Here is a 26,165-nt window from a genome sequence, read left to right on the forward strand (position 1 = left end):
TGTTAAAGTTATATCTCCATTGAATGCAAGGTGGCTCTTTTTTGTGTGTGTGATACTAGGGGTGGCACCCAGGGTTTTGTGGATGCTAGACAACCCCTCTACCACTGAACCACACCCTCAAGTTGCTCTAAGTAAAGCAAACTTGGCCGTTCTTTCTCTGTCATGGAGTCTCAATGCATAGGAACAAGGACTCAAACACAGACCCACAGGACAGCAGATGACCAAAGGAAGACAGAGAACTTCCTGAGCTGCCATGTTCAGTTGCCCTGATTGATTCAGAGAACCCTATCCTTCCAAAAAAGATATAGGTCCTCCAGAGCTTATTATGATGTGCACACAAGAGTCTGTTCTCGGAGGAGTCCCTGCGGCCTAGAAGGAAGCAGGGCCTTCCAGAACCAGAGATCGGTATTCCGCAACAGGACTGTCCAGGAGTTGAGCCCTTAAACCAGGCACAAATGTGCACAGACTGCTCTAGGAATCAGTCCTCTGGAGCAGGGCCTTGAGTATGTACAGACAGCCCCTCCAGGAATTTAAACCTCTGCAGGCCCCTCCTGTCAGTCCCCTCCAGGAGGTTAGTCCTCTGCAGTAGCACATTGAATATGTACTGAGGGGCTGTCCAGTTTACTCATCGTGGAAAATGAGAATAATAAATATTTGGAAACTGTTATAGAAGTTGGATGTAGTTTACTGATGTTGGAAATATTGGCACATATGTGTTCTTTAATTTGGTTGTTAATTTGTTCTGGTAATTCATTTTTATTGTGTTTTATGAAAGTAGCAGTCTCAATGAGATTTTCAAAATGAACTCTGGCCCAAAGGTCATTAAGAGGGTGAAATGGGAAGACCTGTCCCAGTAGGAAGTTGCCTGAAGGGCCAACCCCAAAGATCTATGGGGATGGGAACAAAAAATGGCCAAGGAGGTCGAGCAGGTGGGTGAAGCCGAGAACACCAGAAATACCCAGGAAGTAGGCTGCAGTGCAGGTCCTGGGCACATGGGTGGGGGCTGCTTCTGCTGGAATGGTCTCTTGGAGCACTTTGTGTGGGCCATAGAGGTGGACATCAGAGTTCTGTCCAAAGTTTACTGCTGTCCTTGTGATGTCCATGGCTTGTGGACTCTGTCCTTGGTGCAGTTCTTATGTGTCCCTCTCTCTGCCTCTGGCCATGTGGAGTCCACCCTTGGGGTTGTGTGTCATGTATCCTCTGTATGTCCCCAGCTTTGTGGCACCTGAGCCTGGTGCAGATGTCCTGTGGCCCTGTCTGTACTTCTGGCTGTGAGGACACGAGACCTGAGAGCAGGTCCTCTTTGTTACTCTGTGTCCTACCTTCCTACTTTGGTTGGTCTTGTTGAGGTTGTGATGCTCAGTTCATTGTCTCCTCAGGTCACTGTGCACCTGGCACTTAGTCAGTCTATGACACGTGGTGTCCTTACCTCCTACCTGTGTTGCCTGTTTGCTTCCCTGACTGGCCTAACATGTGAAGGCTCCATACTAAGATGCAGTGTGGACCCTGGCATTTGTGAAGATTGGCACCAGAGAGCATCTGTCAATCAGAGTCAGTTCCTGGCTGATGTGGGTGGTCCTGACAGCTTGTTTCTTTTCTTTTCTTCTCTCTTTTTTTTTTTTTTGTTAAAGATAGAATTTTTTTAGTATTTAGTTTTCAGTTTTCGGTGGACACAACATCTTTATTTTATTTTTATGTGGTGCTGAGGATCGAACCCAGCGCCCCGTGCATGCCAGGCGAGCACGTTACCGCTTGAGCCACAACCCCAGCCCCCTGAAAGCTTGTTTCTATAGTATCTAGCCAGTCTGCACGTATCATACCTTGGTTGACAGTACTCTCTGTATGCTTTTCATACACAGAAAAAACAAATGTTTTATTTTTGGTTTGAGTTAATTTTGTAATAAATAAGTAAGCATTCTACTCTCTTTTTGATCCAGTAGTTTCAACCACCAATCCTTTTGTTAAAATGGTCTAGGTTTTATGTTTTGCATATACACACACACACACACACACGTGTTTATATGTGTGTGTATAAATTATCCATGAATCATCTTTAAGTTACTTGGGGTTTGTGAGGATTGGTTGAGAATAAGTAAATTGAACTTAATATTTTCTCAGTGGTCGAAAGCAACTGAAAATATTGTAGTAGGTTGATCTTTTAAAATATTTAGGAGAATAGTCAGTTTGACTTGCTGCATTGTTTTGTGGTCATACGTGTTAAATACTTACAAAATATAAAAAAGAATACCTTTTCCCCCTGACGTTGGCCTTGTTAGCATTTTTTTTCTTAATTTGCATTAGGAAAGTTATTTGCTTAAAGTATAACTGTTCTGTTAATTAGAACTTGATAGGGTTTTATGTGAAATTTCCTCAATAGCATGATATAAGAGGTTCATGTAATAGCTAATATGTCAGCAACTGTCCCCTTGAATGACAGGGGGATGGCACTGAAGTTTAAAGTCATACCAACAGACAACATCACGCAGGGTAGGGCTACTCAATCAGTGGTGGACATGTCATGCTTGTGACCCTGTTGGGTACAGCCAGCACCTGGATCTTCTTACACTGACTTTTCAGTAACTAGTCAGTATGAGATTTGTAAATATGGATTAGGGAAATTAACCCCTGCCTTTCAAAATTAAGTGCTTATAAATCTTCTAAAACATTTCCTTGGTACAGACTGAGCTACATTTTGATTACTTACCAATATTACATCACCACCACCTCTAGTGACTTTGTGACATGGTACCTTCCTGTTAGCAATTTCTTTGTGGTTGTGGTTTTAGTATGTAAACACATTTCCAAATCTGTCTTTCTGAATAGAAGATTCCCAAGTTGGATCCAGGAGGAGAGGTACTTAATTTCATACTTAAAATATAAAGTTTTGAAATTCTCCCATTTAAACATATATTTGTGTGTGTGTGTGTGTGTGTGTGTATATATATATATACATACACACACACACACACATATATATATATGTATACACACATACATATATATGTATTTTAAAACTGGAAAGTTTTAAAACATTCTGTACTTGTCACATTTGGTTTTCCATTATCTGATGTGGTACAAGGTACGTGTCAGGTTTTGTTGCTTTCACATGTCTCATTTTCAAAATTGGTAGCCTGTCCCTCCCTTTTCAGTATTTCTTTCTTTCTTTTTTATTATTTTATTTTATGTTTTTGAGGGGATGGGTACTGGGGATTGAACTCGACCTCTGAGCCACATCCTCAGGCCTTTTTTGGATTTTATTTAGAGACAGGTTCTCACTGAGTTGCTTAGCACCTCGCTGTTGCTGAGCTAGCTTCGAACTTGCGATCCTCCTGCCTCAGCCTCCTGAGCCAATGGGATTATAGGCCTGTGCCACCACGCCCGGTTTCCTATATTTCTTTATACAGTGCTTACTAGGTCTTTTTGCCTGTACCAGTTCCATAAGAGAACAGAGAATATCCCGTGTATTCCTGTACTCATTTCAGTAATTGAAAAGCATGAGACTCAGGAAAAACAATGCATTTTAAGTTAATTACAGTAAGTTTTTAGGAAGAATCAAATAGGAAAATACATATAAGAACCATTAGCAGATGTAAATAAATTATGTGTAAGTATGACACACTAATTATATTAAAGGCTAGTTGATGTGTGCTGTGTTTTTTGTTAGTCTTGCCATTTCTTACGTTTAACTTTTGTAGTGTAAATTATAGTGGCAGCCTAGAATCCACGTTGTTCATAGTCTATCTTGGCTTTTAGCACAAGTTTTCTAGGTTCTTTTGAGGCTTGTTCATTCTGCTGTTGTTTAAAAAACAACAATAATAATAATTATGCCATTTTCCTTGTTATGTAATTTTGCATCAGTGGCACTTTTACATTTTGGTTAAGTCAAATTGGCAAAATAGGAAGAAAATATTGATCAGGTCATCTTTAGTATTTTACCTTATTTTAACATTTAAAGAATCCTATGATGCAACCATATGTTTCTTTTAAGCTTTCAACATTATTACATCATTATGAATTTAGCATTTTTCTGAATTTCAGGTGTAGTAGTCTTATCTAGGAAGTTTATAGGGGTGGAGATATAGAAACGTTCTTGTGCAGGTAGTTGAGCTCACATGGAAATTTTGGGCCAGCTGTGCCTTCAGGAATTTGACAGATGGAAGCCCCACTTCCTTCCCAGCGAGGCACAGTTGAACACACTGCTGCTGAGGACACCTGGTTAACATCTTCATCTTCCTGGGCTTGCTAGAGGGGCAGTTGTGAGTCACGGGTTGTGACCAGTGGTCCATTGATCCAAAGAAGAAACTCATGCCATATCTGCTTCTTGGGTCCTGAGAGTTCACTGAATTTCATGTGTTTGATTACTGTGACATTCAAGGGGTTTTGTATAATTATTATAGTTAATTTTATAATGTTTGTTAGTTTTAGTGTTATACATATTACCTTACTATCATTCTGTTTTTCACCTTCAAAATTTAAAAAACTTAAGGACAAAAATTAGAAATAGAGATTTTGCATAGACGTAATTCTAAAAAAGAGATCCATGGTGTATAATTTAGACAGTCCAGAGCTGCGTGCCTTGAGACTTTGTAATCTATGGGTTGTTACAAGGGTATTTTTTTTTTTTTTATCTTAGGTTTAACAATTAGCATACCTTCTTTACATGTAAAATTAGAAAACCAGACTTTTAAAGATATGAATAAAAGAGCTTAGTAACTCCTAAATAAGAAGTTAACAGTTTTGATAATATTTCTGCTGTTTTGGTTGCATGCATCAGAGGTGCCAGCAGATGCTTCTGCTGGTCTTGGTGTACAGCGGAGGCACTCTCACTCAAGAGAAGCTGTTTTCCTGGTCCCCTTTGGTAGGCGAGTCCAGCCACCCAGCTGTCAGTTAAGAGCACTACCTCTCAACAGATTGTCAGCAATGAATCCCTCTTTCTATTGTCAGGCAAAGAAATGCTAGTGCATTTTCTACAGTTATATGTAGGTGAATTTGTATTGTTTAACAAATCATTTGACTTTTTCCAAGTCCATTTAAGAAGTTGAGATTAGGTTTTCTTGAATTGGCCAAATGAAATTGACTGAAGAATAAATGTATATAAAGTCAAATAGAGTAATGTATTTCCCATCAAGACAGTTAATGAGAACTGTTATCTCTTTGCTTTCCTTCACATATCTCTATAAGGACCACTTTCATGTTTTTGCAGGTACTGTAATAGGTGTTGTCATTTATACTGGAAAAGAGACTCGAAGTGTAATGAACACATCCAATCCAAAAAATAAGGTAGGCTAGATTAAGGAGCAAATGCTTTAATGACCTTGCTTTTCCTTTCAGGAAGAAAGTCGGTATAGTCCTGAATAACTCATTCACATGGCATAGTATGTGGCATGAAACAGATTCTGGTGATTTGGGGTCTGATTTTTCTGTGTTGATAAAATACCATTCTCATTTAAAAAAATTTTCCAAATACAACTTTTCTTGCCTAATTGGAGTTTTATATGTGTCTTGAATTTGCATTGTTAGATCTATAATTTATCAATAACTTGACAGTTATTGGTGGGTTCTCAATTTCTCTTCTCACAGTTTATTTTACAAATTGTGTTCTTTATGTGGATAATTTAGTGTTCTTTTAAAAAGCAATCTTTACTAATATTTTATAGCATTTAACTTAATGTGATATTGTTAAAGCAATTTAATATATTTCTACTGCAGAATATGCATATTGAAAACCAAATTTTAATTTTAAAAGAATACTTGATTACATTCCTAAAATTGGTACTCAGGCAATCAGCATGTATAAGTAAATCAAAACAAAAAGTCAGTATGAGTTCTCAGTAGTTGCTGTCTCAGAAAAGGCACATGTGCTCCAGGTATGGCTAATGACAAGTTCTTCTTCAAGGTGACTTTACTCACTTTTGCTTGGAGTGCAATCTGCATATTTAAGTAGAACCAACAACCTCATGTGGCTTCATTCCTCACACTGTACCTATTAGTAAAGGCTGTCTTTGCTGGGAATTTATTACAAATTAAAAATCCTTTTTAAAAAAATCATGTTTAAGACAAAATATGATCCTCTCCCCCCTACCCCCCCAGCTAAATACCATTGAAAAAAAATAGCCCTTCAAAGATTAGGAAAACCTTACCACCTGTGCCTGGCTTTTCTGTGCCCAGAGGCCTCCACTTCTATGTGTGCTCTGTGAGGGGCTGGCTGCAGTATAAATTCTCATTGTGATAATGGGGATTTCTTTAGATTAGTATTGCACCTTTGAGTATCAAATATACCAAAGTCGCTAATTCTACAATAGTTAAAATTAACATTTAAAAGTGAATTGCTCAACTAATAATTTACAGAATCGCATGCATACTTACATATGTTTTCAGGGAAGCGTTGTGATTTTTTTCTCAAGTGAGCAAATAGAATATTCTAGTGCCTGTATAAGTCCAGTGCTTCTCTAATCTTTTCACCTTTTATATTTATGATATTTGAAGATAAATTTAATGTTAAGTGTAAAGTTTAATTTATATCTTAAAAGTTAGACTGCCTTTCAATTTAACTCTTTATTCTTCAGTTTAACTTACTTCCTCTTTTTTCTTCACTTTATCACTTTTTTTCTCAATATAGCCTTTGTTTTTACCTCATTGAACTCTTTGCATGGAATTTTGATGCATAGTAACTTAAGTGACCTTGTATTTTATGATCACAATTAAGAATTCTGGCACTGGAGTTTCACTATCTGGGTGAGAATCTGGATTTTGCCACTGACTTGCCCTTTGGTCTTGGGCACATATCACAATTCTACATCTTAATTTCCTCATCTATAAACGGAGAACGTGTCCACATATTGAAAACAAGATAATGTGTGTTGCTTTTAGAAAAGAACTTGCCATACAGATGTTCAATAGATGTCATCTATAGACTTGCTATAGAATGGAATGTTTTCCAGCCTATCATCTCCAGTCAGTAAATACTTACTAACTAATTTATGTGAGGTAATATACCCTGTGCTGTCCAGTACCATGTACTCTTAAATTCTCCCAGTGGCCACCCTCTCTGCCTTCCTCTTCACCTCCTCTCCTTCCACCTCATCTCTCTCCCTCTTCTTCTCTCCTATGTTTAGCCTTCTGTATTTCCATGGTTTTAGCAGGGACACTGTTGGTATTCACAAGATTGGAGTGGAACCCTTGCTTGGCCTCTTAGTGGCTTTTAACCCGGTGTAAAGGGCTCCCTCAGTGGCAGGCTCCAACTCCAGCCAGAATCTGCCTGCCAGCAGTGCCTGAAACTCTGGGAGCACTTTTCCCTTGGCTGGCCCCTCTGCAGCTTCCCTTGTGTAGAGTGGTGCATTCATACCACAGCTCCCAATAGAGGGTGGCGCCTCAGTGGAACTGTGCCTTCACGGGAAAATCCTGAGCTATGCACTCTGCAACAGGGCACGTTAGTAGAGATTTGTTGGATTTTTTTTTTTTTTTTTTTTTTTTAGGCCTGAAGTTTTTAAAAATTTTTAAATTAAGGAATAACCCTAAGAGGGAAATTGATCAGATAAATTTGTATGTGTAATGAAATCTAAGTGTTCAATGCTAGTTTTATAAGAATAAAATTCAGAAACGCCTTTAAAGCATGCTATAAATGGGCTGAAGGTATCCAGGGAAGGTTTTGATTTTGGAGTATGGTGAATGGAGAGGAACATGTGATGTTTGTTTCCTGATGACCATTGTACTGTTTGAGAGACATTTTCTGAAGACTACATCTAGTGTTCTTCCACAGGCTAGTGAACCAGCAAACTTCTGGACTTTGAGGAAGGCTGGTGTAAATGAAAGTGCAAGTACTCTGAAGGAGAATCAGATTGCTCTTCTGAGTTTCATTGGATTTCTTCAGAGAGACAAAACCATCCCTCACAGTTCCAACAACTGTCTCACACATGGGGTGGGTTGATAGGGCAGTATTTGAAATTCGGTTTTGGAGTGACTTGTCAACAGAGTAATTTGAGCTAGAAATACATATTTTTGAATGAGTAAGAAGTGGTTACAGTTGGAACAGGCTAAGCCATGCTGGGATCCTAAACTGCCCCAAACCACAGTGATTTCCTACAGTGGTCCCCTTAGCGTGTTTTGTGTCTAACTGAGGCTGGGGGGGTGCTTGCTCATCATAGTCTCTGATGTAAGATAAACTAGCACATTGCATGTTGACCCTTAAGGCCTCTATTAGTAAGCAATACAGGTGACCAGAACAACTAAAGGCCTCAGCTTTGCTCAAGAAGCCAGATAAGAACAGTCCTGCTTCCCATGCAGGAGGGAGCTGTAGGTACTGAATCAGCAGCACTAGTGACTACCTCCAGCATGGCTATGACTTTAGCTTTTCAGGGCTTCTCTTTAGTGTGAAAAAAGACCTTGTGGAATCCCCCAAAATGTAGTGTTTAAGAGGTCATGCAGAGGAATTATAACCAGGGAGTATCACAGGAGGGGGCAGTAGTGACAGTAGGTGTCAGCTGTGGTGCTCCCTAGGGGAAAGCAGGGAAGGCTAGTAGGTTCAGTAGCCTGCCAAAATCAGCACTGGAGACTCTAGGGGCTCAGGGTGATAAGAGGATGTGACATTGGGGGATCTGGGGTCAGGGTTAGGAGAAGAGAGCCTAAAGAATGTTGATTAAAAACAAGTGGGGGCTGGAGTTTTGGCTCAGCAGTAGAGTGTTTACCTAGCACGTCGAAGGCACTGGGTTCAATCCTCAGCATCACATAAAAATAAATAAGTAAAATAAAGGTATTGTGTCCAATTACAACTAAAAATTTTTTTGAAAAAGAACAAGTGGATTGCCAGGCACAGTGGCGCTCACCTGTAATCCCAGCAGCTCAGGAAGCTGCAGTAGGAGGATTGCGAATTCAAAGCCAAACTCCTCAAGAGGCACTAAGCAACTCAGTGAGACCCTGTCTCTTAAATAAAATACAAAATGGGGATGTGGATGTGGCTTAGTGGTTGAGTGCCCCTGAGTTCAATCCCCGGTACCAAAAAAAAAAAAAAAAAAGTGGAGTGATCCTATCATAAGAGAAAGCCGGCAAATAGAGGCTGGCACTCCCATTTTATTTATTTTTTCTAGCTAGAGAAATTAATATAATGGTACTATTAATACTATCATAAAAGGACAAAAGGTCTTTAGCTTAAAAGAAAATTACATAATATTATATGACTACCATTGAAAATATGACATGGCTTCTTTGATTGCTAAAAAATATTTACAGTCAATCATTATGTCTCTTCTTGTCTCCCCTTCCCTCTTACTTTTTTGTTTTCTTCCCTATTTTCACTCTCTTCATTTTTCATTTATTTTCTACCTTCATTACAGTGTATGTAAATGCGAGGACCATGCAAATTTGTAAAATTGTTAAGTTCCTATTTAAGCTCTTTTGTGTAATATTGGGGACCTAGCTGTTCTTGGAGTTAAAGTTATAATGGAGCCAGTAACAAACAGAGGACAAGAGCCCCAAAGCAGGCACAAAACAATAGACACTGAGTTGGTCCAAAATTGCAGGTTGGCAGCAGCAGGTTTCAGAGAAAAGTAGTGGAAGGAGTACAGCAACCCCAGGGCACAGGCAGTGAAGTGAGTGATAGTACATAACCATACAGATGGCAGCCCAGAGGCCCCCTGGAGCCCAAGGGCAAGACTTTTAGAAAAGGAGAAAGGCAGAAGATGTGGTCAGACTAGGCACATCTGGAAGTAAGGTAGCTATTGGCACTAAGAGGCAAAGTACAGGCAGCATGGTGGTGCATGCTTGGAATCCCAGCAGCTAAGGAGGATTGAAAGTTCAAAGCCAGGCTCAGCAACTCAGCCAGACCCTGTCTCAAAATAAAATATAAAAAGGGCTGGGGATATGGTTCAGTGATTAAGCACTCCTAGGTTCTTTCCCCTATACTCCCACCTCCCAAAAAAGAGGCAAAATGCAGTGACAGGAGGGCTTCATGCAGGGGAGGTGCCAGCACCCAAGTGCACACCTGTGTTCACATTTTCCAGTCTACCTTCCCTTATAAAAGGATGCATCCTGGTATTGCTGCAGCTAACCTGCAAAGGCAGAGCGACTGTTCCTACATGTGTTCTATTTCCCAGGACCTTCTCTCTCAAGGGGACACAGTAGCAGTCTCATACTCTTCAATTGCTTGTGGACTCTCACAGAATCAATTCAGTTTAACAAATGCTCTGCTTGCTGATTTTTCTCCTTTATTCCTGGATGGAGCAGAAATATAGAATTCTATAAAGATTGCACATCCTCTCAGTGACTTTTGCCTCGCCTCTCTGTTATTGTTCTGCTGCTTATTGATGCCTGTAGTGTCTTTTGCCTTCTCCTATAGGTGTGACCCTGCTTCTGGACGTTTCTCTCTGGGATCACATTGCTTTAACAGTAAAAGAAAATGATGCACATAATTGTAGACATGTAGAATGTCTAAATGAATGGACTCTTTCTAATATGTTGGTTCTGTGGCTCCTGCAGCAATGTAAAGTTCATCGGGCATTTTCCTAAAAAGATCAGGTCCAAGTATGCAGTAACTGTTGTTAACTAGGTCCAAATGGCTCCATAAGAGGCCAGCACTCTGCCCACTCTGCAACCCTAAGATCTGCCTGCTCTGTCTTGACAATGCTGTTTGCTACTGTGCACCCCCTCCCACCACACTGCTGGGAAGAGCATTGTGAATCCCATCCCTTCCCCCTTGGCTTAGGTTGGCAGCCCATCTTCCCCACTCAAGTTGAAGGGTCCTTGACAACCAGAGTTTGTAGTTTGTAATCCCCAGAGTTGAGCAGGTAGATGTGGGACATTCAGCCAGTATCATCAGTGGTTTCATGAATTATGTTTTAAATCTGTCATTCCTCTTAGCAGACATCCCCATGCATCTTTTGGTCAGTTCTCCTTTTTCTTTTTATGTTGGCTACCTTGTTCTTCTCTAGCTGTTTAAAAAAGAAATAACTACTATTATCAACAGCCAAGCCCAGAGGCCCTGCCTGAATCCCAGTTGTTGGATTTGCTCCCCACAATAAGAAATAGACAAAAAATGCAAAAAGGAAAATAGAATTTCATGCAATTTGACCTAACTGGGTAGAAGTACTAGATGTCTTCTCTGCCAGTTCCACAGAAGGTGTTAATGCTTCAGACATGCAGAACCCAGGAAAACAGCGTGGGCACTCTGAAACCCAAGCCTCAGCCCAGGCACTATTTTACTTGTTTCATCTTTCCTGTGGTTGTGGATACAGGACCATCCCTAAATGTTCTTTTTAAAAAGTTGAATGAAGAACATTCCCACCCTGCCACCCTTCCTTACTGTTTTGGGTTGGCAGTAGCATTGCATCACCCAGTACTGATCCTGTCTCTGGGCTGGATCAGAATAAAAAGCCAGGCGGTGTGCATATGCAGATTCATGTGGCCTGTGCTTGACAGGCCCTGGCAGTCCACAGTCTTCACTCTTAGCTTCCTTGGCATCTGTCAAGCCAGTGGAAAGGCAGCCCTCAGCCTGCTGTCAGCACGAGGACGTTGTCCCCGATCTTCATAGGGACTCTTTTACTGTGAAATGCTTCAGACATGCAGAACCCAGGAAAACAGCATGGGCACTCTGAAACCCAAGCCTTGGCCCAGGCATGTTTTTACTTGTTTCGTCTTTCCAGTGGCTGTGGATATGGGACCATCCCTAAATACGCTTTTTAAAAAGTTGAATGAAGAACATTCCCACCCTGCCACCCTTCCTCACTGCTTTGGGTTGGCAGTAGCATTGCATCTCCCAGTACTTATCCTGTCCCTGGGCCGGATCAGAAAAGGCAAACTTATGGGATCCCCAGAATTCCTGAGTCAGAAATGGGGTGCAGCCACCTGTAGGGATTCCGACGTACCCTAGAAATTGAGAATGTCTGTTTTGGTCACTGAAATCTAAGGTGGGAAACAATTCCTGTGTAACTAAATTCAGTGACTCTGGCAGATATCCCAATTTGATTATTTGGGGTTTGTTTTTAGAATTGGTTTTAGAATCTAATTTTATTGTGTGACATAATTGAAAAAAAAAAACTTAATGCCTATTATAAGAATTTACTAGAACTTTTTAAAGAAATGGTTACATGTTTTATCCAGAAAGGGATTAAAAATAAATTACAGCATTTTGTTAGATCTAGGAGGAAAATTTTATCTAGGATAAAAATGAGCTCTTAGAGCTCAGAATTGGAATTTTCCCCTCAGCATAGTGCTTAGTGAGGAGGTGGGCTCTACACAGAGTTGGAAGTTTTATTGTGAAACTTTGAACAAATCAAAAGTTGTTATTACTAAGCAATTTTACATTGATATTTGGTGAAAGTTTAAATTACAAGGACTACAACTTGGAATAATGGACTTCTTTATAGAACCTAGCCTTACACATATTTATAAGGTGATACTTGATCACACCTAAGAGGGAAGAATTCTTAGAGGAGGTTAAGAGAAATCAATTGTGACAGGTTGCCATTTTCATGCCGTTCATAATAATAAGTTGCTCAGAGCAAGAACAGCAAGGATGAAATAATAATGCAAATTGCTTCAAGCAGTTATTGTAATCCCTTGGGTATATTGATTTGTGTTTCTAATAAAAAGATGCTTTTACATGTCTCATTGACAGAGAGACAGGTGACATGTGCCATTACATGAATTAGAGCCACTTCTCATTGTCTGGATTGTTGCAAAGGCATTTTTAGATAATAGAGCAAAATACAACCAGCTATGGTATATTTTGCAAGTTGAAATCAAGGCAGTTTGGAGAATAGCTTTCTTATTTTCAAAAAAGGCAATTTATTAATATTGTTAGAGTTTTGTTGATTTATAATAAAATCTTAGAATAGCTTCCTTTTCTCTGAGGGTTGCGTAGAATTGTAGCACCCCATATTTCTAATAGTTGCCTTCTTAAGTAATAAAATATTTTCAAATTCAAATACTTGTTTAAAAATATGCTTCACAAAAGAATTAACATGTTGTAGTATATAGTATCACAACCTACATTCAAAAGATTAACAGTCACAGTGTCCAAAGCCCTATCAGAAGAAGATTGACCACAGCACAAACCTACCATGAATCTCTGCAGCAGCACACAGGATGCATGTGACCTTGGGTTCTGCCTGCACACTTCCACCCTCACTCCCATGGTTAGCACACTGTAATACACTGTGCACAACTGAAAGTCAGGCTTCCTCATGTGCAGTTTGAGCTTAAGTGGGCTTATTATTCAGGAAAGCTATACAGATGCAAAATACTAAATGTTAAGAAGTAATGCTTGATGGTAGTATCTGGGACTTAATGCTGTGTGAGCATAACAACACCTAGAGCAGAAAACTGGATTTTGTCTCTAAATTCTCTAAAAATATGAATTTGATTATAAAGCAGATGCTTCAAACAGGAAATACAAGCATAAATTTATTAAAGTGAATGCTTTGCTTATTTGATAGTATTTCCTTATCCCTTAACAACTATAGCTACTGTAGTAATTCAGATTCTTAACAGATGGTAATTTACCCAAGAAGCAGATGAATACTTTCCTAATTGTCTTTACTTATTTATTTATTTTTTTGAACCCCTTAATTCCTTACCTGAAGTCCATGAAAACAGAAGTGTGTGGAACTTGTAATAATGACTTACTTATCATGGATGGCAAAACTAAGTATTTCTTCTGCCAGGTCATTTTGAGGTATGTCTGATGGCAAGGTCTGAAATGTCTATCTAATGTGACTAGGAGTGCAAAAGGCCAATGTTGTCCAGAACCCCTGTGTGCACTTGGATAAAGTGGGCCAGAGTGGATATTCATGTTGTTAGTGAGGACCTGAGTGAGATAAGGAGCTTTTCCTGTTATTTTGAAGTTCTCTGAGTAAATACCACTTTCCCACGGTGATTTCTGTAAACTACCAGACTGGGATGGTGTGTGTATTAGAAATGTTGTATGGTCACTGCCTGTCATCATCATGTACACATGCAGGGGGTCAGAAGCCAACCTTGGGGCCTTTTAAGCCAGCAGTCAGACAGAAGGGAGGGCACTGTGGTTTCCTCACTGCCTTCTGCCAAGGTCCAGTTGAGTGGGGCTCAGTAGGGCAGCTGCCCCCTCCTCTTAGAGAAGCCCTGACCCTAATTTGGCCCTGGGAAGTCGGGTGGGTACTTGTCCTTGTGGAAACACTGAGGGAGGGGGAAGCCAATGAGTGCAGTCTTCCTGCTTGGCCACCCTGCCTGTGGCTTGTGTTGAGGACCCCAGCACACTATGACTGCAGCACCACACATTTCCCTCTTGACAGTACCAGCTGGGGCCCATCCTGGTCACCTTGTTCCTAAGCCTCTGGCAGTGTCTTACAAGCTGAATGATTGCATTATTTTTCTTAGGGATAGTTCATGTTGTTTTTCTTTCCATGGCTACCCTTTTCTAAGTAGTAATTGTGTTTAGGTATTCCTCAGAATCAAATCATAACATATCTGGTCTCAGTTGTCTGCTCAACCTCTAGAAGTGCATTCTAGCTGTGAATGTTTAATTTGATTTTCTTGACATTAAAGGGTGACTTCACCAAGCTCTGTTTTGAACAGACCCACATGCAGCAGCCTCAGCCTGAGGTCAGGTGGCCTTTGTGGTATGCTGTCCCAGACCGCTTACACTGCCAGCTGGTTGTCACCTGTGTGAGTCCTGTCTCTTACAGTGTGCTGGCCTCACCAGTGGTCTGGCTGCCCTGCTGAGGGTAATGAGATGAGGTGACACACCTCAGGGACTTGGTGTGACTTCTGTCGCTGTGGCTGTTAAAAGACCTACCGGATGTTTCCATGAATTTCAGTGTCCCTCCCTGTTGTGCGGTTCTGGGCATTGTGTGGGCTGTGCTTTGGCATGGAGGTTAGCAGGGGTGTGGGCTAGCTGGATCAGCAGACTGAGTAAGCATCCTGTTGAATTGCTAGGATTTGTTGTAAAATGGGGCCACAGCGGAGGGCCTTTCAGAAAGTTGCTGTCTGTTGCGGTGGAAATCTCATAAAGGTTCTGGGTGAGGAAACAACAAAAAAAAAAAAGGACTATGAACAAACATCTTGGTGTGTCTATATAACCGAATCAGTTTTTGTGCTGATGCTGAGACTTGTAGACTTTGTATGAGGTACGGGTGACAGTTTGAAGGAGGGCAACATCCCTGAGGCGCTGGTTAATTACATCTACTACCTTGAAACTTTTGAATTTCTCAGTTACAGGCAGAATTGCAACAAACAGCCACTTCGTGTCCTTTTTCTCCCCCTAGTACTTGGATTGAAGTCATGGGTACTCTACCACTGAGCTACATCCCCAGCTCTTTTTATTTAATTTAGAGAGATGGGATCCCTCTTTGTTGCCCAGGCTGGCCTTGAATCTGCTATCCTCCCGCCTCATTTTTCTGAGTAGCTGGAATTATAGGTGTGCACCACTCTGCCTGGTTGATCATTCTTATTTTTTGAAAAAAGTCTATTTCACAAAAATTAATATTTTTTTAAAAAAGTGAACACGAGAAATTAAAGTTAATTTTTTACAAGTTTTTTCCCTAATGGTGGAGAATTTAAACTGATTTGGTTATATAGACACACACACAAAGATGTTTGTTCATAGGCTTTTTTTTGACTTGATAAACTTTGAGTGTAAAATGTTAGTTCTTTTTTTTTTTTTCTTTTTTGATAGTTATTTCTTTGGCAGCAAGGAAGAATCTTTAAAAAAAACAGACAAATTTAAAGTGCTAACTTGAATAAATATTTACTAAATAAATCCATGCCACGACTGGCAGCACACCTGGTTCTTGTGCACTTGGGACACCTTGTTTCCACAGTCTCACTCTGGCCAGACCTCACATTTGAGGAAGTACCATGCTGTGTGCCTCTCATCTCACTACACTAGAGGGTCTCTTCTCTCCCCTGGCCACTCCTTCACAAGAGTAACCAAAGTCAGCTTTCACTACAGCTCATAGTGCCTTCTCCTTGGCCTGTGGGACTCCTTTAAGCTGGCTCTGTGTCTCATTTTCATGAACCCATCATAGTATTTTTTGTTCTTTCTTACACAAAAAGAGGAATCAGAGTTGTACTTTCTTTACCCAGTCCTAGGATAAGCCTGGGTTCCTTTCAGCAAAAAATGGTATTAAGAAGTTAGATTCTGGTGTTGGATGTGCTCATTACTCTTGAGATACACTGATTCCAGGCGCTTAATCCACACAGTGAGGGACGGATGTATGTATGTATGTATGTATCTGTCTGTCTATGCAGCCATCTATTCATCCATGAAGACATGGATGTGTGGGATGGATGCATACATGTGTGGTGGGTGGATACATGGACAGATGAATGTGTAGGGTAGATGGGTGGATGGATGGATACACACATGCATGTGTGGGTGGACAGAAGGATGGGTACATGGGTGGATGAACAAATTAATACATGGATTGATGGATAGACGGGTGTGTGGGTGGGTGGATACATGGATGGATGATGGATGGATACATGTGTGGATGACTAGCTGGATGGATGCATACATAGTGTAAGTCTTTTTTAACTTTGTGTATATTGAACACCAAGAGTTCGGACATACTTCCAGTTCCAGTTCAAGTCCACAGGGTTACTTCTAGTGTTTTCTCCATACTGTAACTCCTGTCCCTGACAATGAAAAAACCTATCTACCTTTAGCCTTAATGTATTTATTCATTTGAGCAACCCCTTTACTATAACTAGCCTGCATTCCTCCTTATTTCATTTGTGCCCCAGTGTCCTGCACCAGCTCACCCTTGCCTGTTTTCCTTCCTTAGACAATCACTGAATGAATCAATGAAATGTGTCTTAGAACCTCTTAAATCATCGCCACTAAAGAGAGCCTTCTGGGTGAGGATGGAATAATAGTGGTCTTCAGTTGAGGCAAGTGTAATCAAAGAGACAGTGTGGTTCAAAGTAATAGATTCTCTTCTGGTGTCGAATATTGCATTCTGCTTGGTGAGCAGTATTTTGTAGGGTTTTTTGTTGTTTGTTTGTTTCTTTGTTTTTGCACATCTGTGTAGACTTCTGTGCTAGTGTGATAGGTTGAATACACTATGGGAGAGAATCGATCTTTTCATAGAAAACCCTGGGTAAATATGGATACTGAAACAAAATCCTAAACGTAGGTTTCAATCTCTCTCCTGCCAATACCTCCAAATTACTATCATTGTAAACCCAAATGGGGAATCTGCTGCATGTGTGGTACCCTCCCTTTCTATGTCTATTCTTCATTAGACAAGGTAATCCTTACTTAAGGTGATTACCAGTTGCATCTATCATCTTTTAGAAATTAGAAACTAGCACTGCCTTTAAAGAGATTCTAAACAAAAGGAGGAATTCATCATAGATCCATTTGTCCTCTGCCTCTTTCCCTATCTTTTGCATATAGTAAACCCTTAACAAATAATGAGTTTTTGTAGATATGACTTGCTGTGCTGGCATCAAAATTACTAAGTTTTTAAAAAACTTAAATGTTCCAAATTTTAAGTAACCTCAAAATTCATGAACAGATTTAGGAAGCTAGGCCTAGAATTCAAACTTATGACTTTGAAGCACATAGCCAGATTTCTGTTAACTTTGCTACTGGTGCTAATGTGAATTGTTTTTCCCCCATAGTAATGCTGATAGCTCATACTTTGTTACATTGGAATCATATAATTGCTAAAGTGATCCAGGGACACTCTCCCACCACTAATTTTAAGGATGTAAAAATTAGAAACGGAAAAAGCACAAATAAAGCATCACTACATTAACCTGTGGAAATGAGCAAGTTGTGTAGGATGCAATTTAGAGACATTTGTTTTGGTTGAATATTTAGTCATTCAAGCAACAATTTTCTTAAGTTAAAGTCAATAATTTGTTTCGTTATTACAATTACAAAAATTGTTTCATAGCCTTAAGATATAGACATGGTCTGAAACACACAATGTAGAGAACAGAATTTTCATAATGGATCAATTTAATATGTTTTTAATTCCAAACAACATAAAGAAAAATTACTATGCTGAGGCTTCATTTCAGTCTCATGTGACGCATTTGCTGCCCTTTGGATGAGGGTGGGTGGGTGGCACCCAATGTCTCCAAGGGGCCAAGTGTGTCTGCCCCATCACCAGGCAGGAGCCACTGTTGATTGTTTCTGGACCTCAGAGAAGATCAGACTGGAAGTTCCCTTGACCTCTTCAACCAGCAGCCTGTCCTCTCCTGGGGTGTGTTCTTAAATCCTGACTTTCTGGATAAAGAATCATAACAATTTTAGAGAGGATTTATGGGTGCTGATTCATTGAAACAAAATCAAGTTTTTTCTTGGACTTTTTTTTTAAGTATCTATGTTATGTTGCTTGCATACATTACATTAAAGATCAGTGGGGCTCAGGGTCTGAGCCTGTTTTATAAAGCAGAATTATTGCTCTGGAAAGACATGTCTGTGTGTAAGTCTTAGGAGTGAATAAAGAATAGTTTTCCACCCGCCCCTTATATTCAAGGAGTACATATGTGTCGGTTTGCCTTTTTATTAGTGTTGTAGTACTAGTTTTTCAAAGAAAAGTGGCCATCTACTTGTTGCCCTTGGAGGGTGGGAGATTATGCTTGTCATTGGTCTAGCCTGCTTTAGGTTGTTCGATCTGAGTTCTGATCTCTTAGTTCTGGTTCTGTACAGGCCAAGCTCTTTGCTGCTGTTACTAGTTAATGTAAAGTGTTTCTTCTGTGCTTATAATCCTTTTATATCAATTAACTGCATATAAATTATTGGTTATAAGCTATTTTTCATACTAATGAACCAAGTTTAAACTGCCAGCGGTCTTTTGTGTTTGTCTCTCTCCTGAGGCCCAAGGTTCTGGCCTCGTTTATGCACAGGATGACTGTGCTACTCCAGCAGAGGCAGGAAGAATGCTGAGATCCTTTACAACAGCTCCATTAAGAACAGGGACTTGGGACCATTGTGCTCTAACTAACTTTGGATCTCGGCTCTGTCTCAGTAGAGCCCTTGCACCTTTGGTGAATACTTAATCTTTATGCCATGTGGGAGCTTATAGCACTTTGTGTTTTACATGGACAACATTTTAGAAGACACATTATCTGACACATCATAAATGCTCAAGAAGCATTGTCAGAAGCCACAGAGGACCAGGGGTTTTAAAACATAATATGCTCAGCTTTTGTGTTTCTAAATAGATTTTTTTTAAAAAAAATATTGACAGTTGTCTTGAAAGCTGAGAATTTTGATTTAGAAGAGCTGGGTACTATTGAGATTCAAGAGGCCAAGTCTTAAGGGGAATCAATATAGAGTTTTAGGGATAAGCAGCAGAAGGGAAAGAGGCAAGTCACGTAGCCCCTCGTAACCTTCCTGTCATAGAAGGAGATAAGCTGCAGAAGCAGCCCTGGCAGGTGTGGGTCTGGGGTACTGGCCTCTGTGGTACTCGCAGGGATGTGCTGTCAAAATGAGATGATTAATTAATTCAGTCCTGCCCTTGGCTCTGGGAGGTGAGCAGCCCATGGGAGCCAGCCCTTGGAGTATATTTGCAAGCATAGACAAGACAGCCTTGCTCAGCCTGCCGAGGTCCCCATAGGCTCCAAATCATGTAGGAGTGCCACACGCTTCTGTACTCCTGGAGTGGCCAACTAGAAACAGGCCAGCAGGCTGCATGGCTCCATGGCAGTGAGGAGTGAGAAGGCCCTGTGGGTGTGGCATTGTGGTCATGGCAAGACTGCAGCAGCAGGAGCTGAGGTCCCATGGATTAGTGGCATCAAAGGGTGCCTCTCTACAAATTTCCACTCACTTTCCTAGAACTTAGGTGTGGGCTCTGGACGTGGAGTTGCAAAGGCTGAATGTAACTTATTGTAAATCTGAAATGATAATTGCTAGTTTTAAAGAGTTAACTAGGATCTGACTAAATTATTTTCCATTAGATAGAAATTTATTTTTGAAAACACATTTTGCACATCAAATCTGTCCTGTAAAAGTGATATCTGCTGCCTCCAAACCTCTCACAGGTTGATGCTTTGATCTGGAGAGCTCCAGATGCTGTTAGGTAGATGGCGAAAGTAGGGATTTGAACGTCTTGGCATCATTGGCATGGGTGCTTGCCATGGAAACTTGCTTATTAGCCTGGCCAGTGTACCTCCAGAAGCCAGGGCACGGTTGGGGTTGCTGACAGCAGCTCAAGGGACAGTGCAAGGTAAGCGTAGATGAAGGGGGTCTCAGTGTTCGGTCCTCCGAGTGTGAGGCTGGTCTCTCATGATAAATTTATGCATCCTCCTCTCTTTGGAGTGCTTTGATCTTGGGTCAGCAGAACTTTGAGGAGACAAAGGCAGAAGCCAGGTGCATGGAGATGACAAGGGAGCAGGAGATACGTGTCCTCAAATGTCCTAAGGCTTGAGGCCATTGTGTTGTTTAAGAGAAAAAAGTGGTCATGCATGTAGACCATGGGAGTAGCAAGGAGTCGGCAGAAGATTCCTGAAAGACAAAGGTGATGGCTGATGAGGAAAAATCCCTCAGGGGGCAGGAGCCATCCAGAGGACATCGTGTTGATGAGAACAGGGGTAGGATGCAGAGGTGGGTGGTCCTGAGCCCTCACCTGCTCACACTTCCTGAAGGAGGAGGAAACTCCTCCTTGTCAGAGTGAAGTAAGTGCCAAACGTTTGAAGTGGGTGGAAAATTGTGGTAGAAAACACTTGAAAGATTGATTTGTGGTGCAGCAGCTCTAGAAAGGTTATCTTTCCTAGAAAGATTATCAGTGATTGCCAAGTTGCCATGTTCTGCTATTCAGATGTAGAAGCAGTGACTCAGATCTTTGGTTTTGCTGAAAGGTTTTATAGGAAGTGAATTAGAATAAGCCAAAGTGCAATGACATTGACCCCACCTTGAGCCACTATTCAGATCAGGTCCAACACCTGTTGGCCTCTGCTTTGCAGTGGTTCTGGGACTTGAGTCTCTCTACTCTGTTGTCAGACATCCCCTGGTCTTGGCACTGACATCTGCTGTTGCTGAAAGAGGGGCAAGAGTGTGTTAGGATCACCCGCTTTGTATAGCACCAGCACAACTTTGGCATGAAAAGACCACAGAAGTCGCCACATCCCAGCTGTACAACAGAAACAACGCTGAGCAAGCAGAAGGTGATTGACTTTTTTGAGACCTGTCAGAACTGGGGTCAGTGCAAACAGCCCTCTGAAGTCTAGAAAGACCCAGGCACTTCTGGAGAGTCGCAGTTGGCACCTGCTAACCAGGAGCCCTGTGAAGAAGCTAGCCATCAGATGGTGGTCTTAGAGATTTCTGGAGTGCGTGCACAAAGCAGTGTGTGAGCAAGACCTGGAGGCTGCAGGCTCTGGCTGGGGCACATTCCTGGCTTGACCTCCAGAAACCAGTCAGTTTCAAGGTGAATTACAGGAAGGATGCCTCTGGGCTCTGGAAGGGGAGGGGAAAAGCAAGTGGTGCAATGTCCAGGACACAGGCTCACTGCACAGGTGAGAAGATGGTCCCAGAGCTGCCCCTGGGGAGGTAGCTTTCCCATTCCAGCCTCCCATCTCCCTATCTCATCAAGTGTAGAGTGAGCTGGGGAGAGCTGAGGACTACTTGCAAAGGGCACAGCCCAGGGTACAGACCCATTTAAGCTGACCCTTCATCACAGCATGACAGCATGCTCCTCCCTCCTTGCCTCACACCAGCTCTTGCTGGGGAATGTAGATGCCACCCAAAAGGGAGGGAGCATGACACAGAGATCTCTAGGAGGAATGTTTAGGCCCAGACCAAAGCAAGGAGTTGGCAGCCACCAGCTCCTGCAGCTGCAGCAAACACTAAGCTTAGCTTAGTTCCTGGCCAGATAAGCACATAAACTCAGCTAAAGGCTAGTTTGCTTCAGTTCCTGTTATCTAATGCAGCATGTCCAGCTTTTAAACATTACAAGATAGGCTGAAGCCACAAGGCAACATTACAACCAGACTCTGGACACAAGGTTTGAAATGACAGGGAATTAAAAGTACTATGATTAGCATGTGAAGGCCACTAATAGAAAAAAGTGGACAACATCCAAGAACAGATGGATAATGTAGTCAGAGATGGAAACTCTAAGAAATCCAAAGGCAGAAATCAAAGTCACTGCTGCAGAAATGAAGAATGGGCATGATCGGCCCTACTATTTGTGAGTATGCAGCCATACGCGGAGCTCCCTGTGACACCCCGTGGTCAGTAAGGTGTGGGTGAGTGCGCACACCAACCTCTACAGACCTTTGTTCCCGCCTGCTGCCATGTTGGAGGCGGCCTGCTGCACTTGCACTGAAATTTCTTTCCTATTAATGTTCCCTAGATGGGGTCGCTGTCCCCTGCTGAAGTGTGGAGTGCCTGCTTGCCTCAATGTTGGCCCTGGCCAGTGCAGTTTCAGCAGTGCCATGAACTGAGTGTTCACGTCATTGCAACAGATGAGAACGTTTGGCCTCTGTAGTTTGTAAGACCTTTGTATTACAACCTTATTGTATATACCACCCCTTCAACCTCTCACTTTTTGAAGTTTCAGAAATGCTCTTTGTTTAGTAGCTTTTGAGAAAGTCTAGTTTTGTTCCCATTTAATTTTCCTTTAAAATAAGTTTCCTCCACATAATGTGTGACCATTGCTTTAATTTAGGCTGTTGTGCATTTAAGATGTGATCTTCACCTTAGAAGCTCCTCATTGGTGTGTGGATTTTGCTTCAGAATAAGAATAATACTTGCTTTCTGTTTTACTTGTTTTGATTTTTTTTTTTTTTTTTTCATTTTTAACAACTTAGCCCAGAAGCGGGCAAACTTGGAAAAAAAAAAAAAACAGCTACGTGAATCGTCAGGAGCAAGCCCCTTCAGAAACAGCACTCTCCCAGCCTCCTTCGCCAAGTTGACCACCATGCTCCTGTTTAATGGGCCCATGGCTGTGGTATGCCTTGGAAATTTTTAAAAAAGGAATAGAGTGCCACATATTCTTCTGTATTTGACTTCTGTATAGTGACATGCACATGTGAGATTTATTCACATGTCCAGGAGTGAGTAAACCATAACTGTATGGAGCCCTCAGTCCACACGGGATGCATTGTTGAGTTCTTCCTAACCTTTGTAGTTAGGAATCACTCCACCCTGAATGTGGGTGTGCATGTTCTCTCCTGCATTCCTGTGTGCCTTTCTAGGGAGAGGAATTGCTGTGTCAAATGATACATCTGTACTCATGTCATAGGACTCCAGTCTCCCAAAGTGTTTGCACCAGATGTAGCTTTACCCAGGCATGAAGGTGAGCTTAGGTTTCTCTACAGCCTTGGCTATGCCCGTTCTTATTTCATTCTATAAATCAAATATGGCCATGCATATGGTGATTACCATCTTGTGCCCGTTTCTCTCTGGATAGCTCATCTCTTTTCTTACTGCTCTGGAGAACTCTCTCATGTCTGGATGTGAGTGTTTTGTTGGCTTGCATGTATTGTTTCCTCTCACTCTATTGCTTGCCTTCTCCCTCTTCATAAGGAACAGCAGATCTTCACTCTCATATGATCCAGGTGTCAATCATCTCTGGTCCTGAAAATACTCTGTGCATTATCTGTTGTGGTTTTAGTGTTTACCTTTCTCTCTGACAGCCCACAGCCTTGTTTTCATGTATGAACAGGGATTGAGCTTATGTTTTTCCCCCTGTTGACCCTTTGCCGTGGTGCCCAGGCTGCTGTCCTGGCACAGGGCCAGCTTCTTGGACTGCTGTGTGTCCATGCACAAGGGTCCTCTGAGCCTCTGCTTGCATTGGTCTCTTGTTCCCTTTCTGTGCCAATACTTTTTGATTACTGTAGGGAGTTTGATTAGGATTGCATATAATCACTATAAAGCTTTGGAGGGAATTAATTTTCATAATATTGAGTCTTTAATCAGTGAGTACATTATATTCTTTTCAATAATGTGATTTTTCTCTGTAGATGTTTCATATAATTTTGTTTGATTTATTTCTAGGTACATGGAATTTTTTGATGTAATTCCATTGTTGTCTTTAAAATTTTTTTTCTATTTGCTGCTATATAAACAGAATTTCTTTTTGATGGAACATTTTCATTTTAAATGAAAATGGCAGCAAAGCCCTTTATTTCCAAATTGGTTACCCAATAGAATGTTGAGTTCACATACTTTGCATTTTAATTACAGATCCAGTAGTACTCAGATAATTGAACACTCTCATCTCAAGATGTGCCCTGTTAGGCTAGCTGATCATTTCTTTTGAATGAGAAAGTTAGTGACTAATTCTACAGGAATCTCATGATGGCTGTCAGTCAGATTGCCACCATCTTCTCCAGTGGGGAGAGCAGTTTCCACCCTGGGTGCCGGCAGTGCTCATGGTTCTGCACAGCAGGTGCAGGGCACAGGAGTCAGGAGTGGCAGGCTGTGCTTCTCAGACCAGTGTGGGTTGCTGCTGTTGCCACCAGGATGCAGCCTCACCCTGGATGTCTGGGATGTGGAGGCTGTGCTAGCTTTGTATGTTCAGGCACAGAGTGACTGCTTCCAGGCTGTTGGCCACATCTAGACCCTGTGCCTCTCTGCTCTTTCACAGTGAGTTGTGGCAGGCCCCACGCTGCCACACCTGTCTAATGGCCCAGGACACCCACCCCCCTCCAGAGCTGGGGATGCAGCAAGGTTGGTCCCCTTCCTCTTCCTTGCCCTCAAATGCTGCTTCTCAGTGAACTGGGAAAAGGCCAGGATGTGACATGATCTCCTGGTAAAGAAAGCTGCCTCTTTATAAAATGAAACAGTCCCCAAAAGGATGAAATCCACAGTTTCAGAATAGTCTACTGTACAGAAGCAATTTTGTTTAGATTTGAAAGTAATTTTTGAAATAAAAAGTAAATTTAAAACTCAGATCAAAAAGATATACAGGGGCTGGGGTTGTGGCTCAGCAGGAGAGCGCTCGCCTAGCATGTGCAAGGTGCTGGGTTCGATACTCAGCACCACATAAAAATAAATAAAATAAAGGTATTGTCCAACTACAAAAAAAAATTTTTTTTTAAAGATATCCATATATTTTCATCATGTCAGCAAGACAGAAGAGTGTAGGAACAGGTATTTAAGTTACCAGATACTGTGTGCATGCTGTCTGCCTGAGGTAGGAGGTCCAAGAGAACTTCCCAGGCAGGTACCTGCTGAGCACCTTCTGAGTCACAAGAGACAGCAGAATCCTGTGGGAAGGCAGGGGCGGGTCTTGGAACCAGATTCTTTTCATGAGCTTCGCAAAGCATGCTTAAGTGTGTGGGGCATGGTGCCTGGCAGACAGGAGGGTGCCAGCAGACAGGAGGGCAGAGGCACTGGCTGCCCACCTTCCATCCTCTCATGCACCAACCCCCTATCAATCATGAGAACTGAAGCCAAGGTCATAGTTTTTAGAACAGAACAAATTAAATTGCTGCACCTCAGAGAGGTGCACATGAGTGTTCCTGCATGGTGCCCAGGCCATTCTGAACCCAGGCCACAGAGCAAGCAGTGTCAGGGCCAGTAGGCTGCTTTGCAGCCTGTCGTCCTGGGGGCGGGAGGCAGGAGGATGGTGTGTGTTGTGTGGACTGCGGGGACTTTAAATGGTCTTTGAGGAATTAATTTGTTTAGATTCTAGTCATTATGGAGCCATTTCCTACCATCATGTCATACTTATTTTGAGAGAAAATTGAAGAAAAATTAGCTTACCTGCAGTGCATCATTGTTTAAGAGTAATCTGATGACCAGGGCTTGTTTCAGACATTTCCCCCTCGGTTTATTTTATCATTTGGAATTTTTGTCATGTAAGTTATGTGAGTATCTTTTAGGGGGATATGTTTCTAACCTTGCTGTTTTCTTAAGAGCATTGTTTTATAAAGCTGTTAATCTTTAGTTAAATGCTGTGACTTCAAGACACTGTGAAGAGACATAGGAAGTAGGTGGCCTCTGAAAGCCTGGGCTCCAGAGGAGTTCCTGCAGGGCTGAACTTTTCTGCAGATGGGAGAGGCGTGCCCTGCTAGAATCCCCTGACTGTGCTGTCTCAAAGGCCCTTCTTGCCTGGGTTCCAGGCATAGTCTCCTCAGAGAAGGAGACTCATCCTGGTGCTCAGTGGAAAGGGTGAACTGCTCTCTGCAAGGGAGGAGCCTCTGCAGCCGTCAGCTGGGAGGAGGCAGTGGGGGAAGGCAAGGGCTTTGTGCTGTGACAGCTGTTGGGAATATACTTCCTGTGGGTCCTTGGG

At 41.8% G+C, this 26,165-nt stretch overlaps 1 protein-coding gene across 8 annotated transcripts in view; it reads left to right on the forward strand.

Annotated features, from left to right (window-relative positions):
* Atp9b (ATPase phospholipid transporting 9B (putative)) overlaps positions 1-26,165 on the forward strand; it is a 255,181-nt gene that overhangs the window by 128,257 nt on the left and 100,759 nt on the right. For 7 of the 8 annotated variants that reach the window (XM_058580694.1, XM_058580696.1, XM_058580691.1 and 4 more), the window contains one exon: positions 5,204-5,280. The exons of the other annotated variant lie outside the window; for it this stretch is intronic. In XM_058580694.1, coding sequence (XP_058436677.1) covers positions 5,204-5,280 — 77 coding nt within the window. The remainder of the gene's footprint in view (positions 1-5,203; positions 5,281-26,165) is intronic. 8 annotated transcript variants of the gene reach the window in all.

The sequence above is a fragment of the Marmota monax genome, unplaced genomic scaffold (assembly GCF_021218885.2).
Source record: "Marmota monax isolate L192 unplaced genomic scaffold, Marmota_monax_Labrador192_F-V1.1 WCK01_AAM20220418_F8-fsc00060, whole genome shotgun sequence".
Classification (NCBI taxonomy): domain Eukaryota; kingdom Metazoa; phylum Chordata; class Mammalia; order Rodentia; family Sciuridae; genus Marmota; species Marmota monax.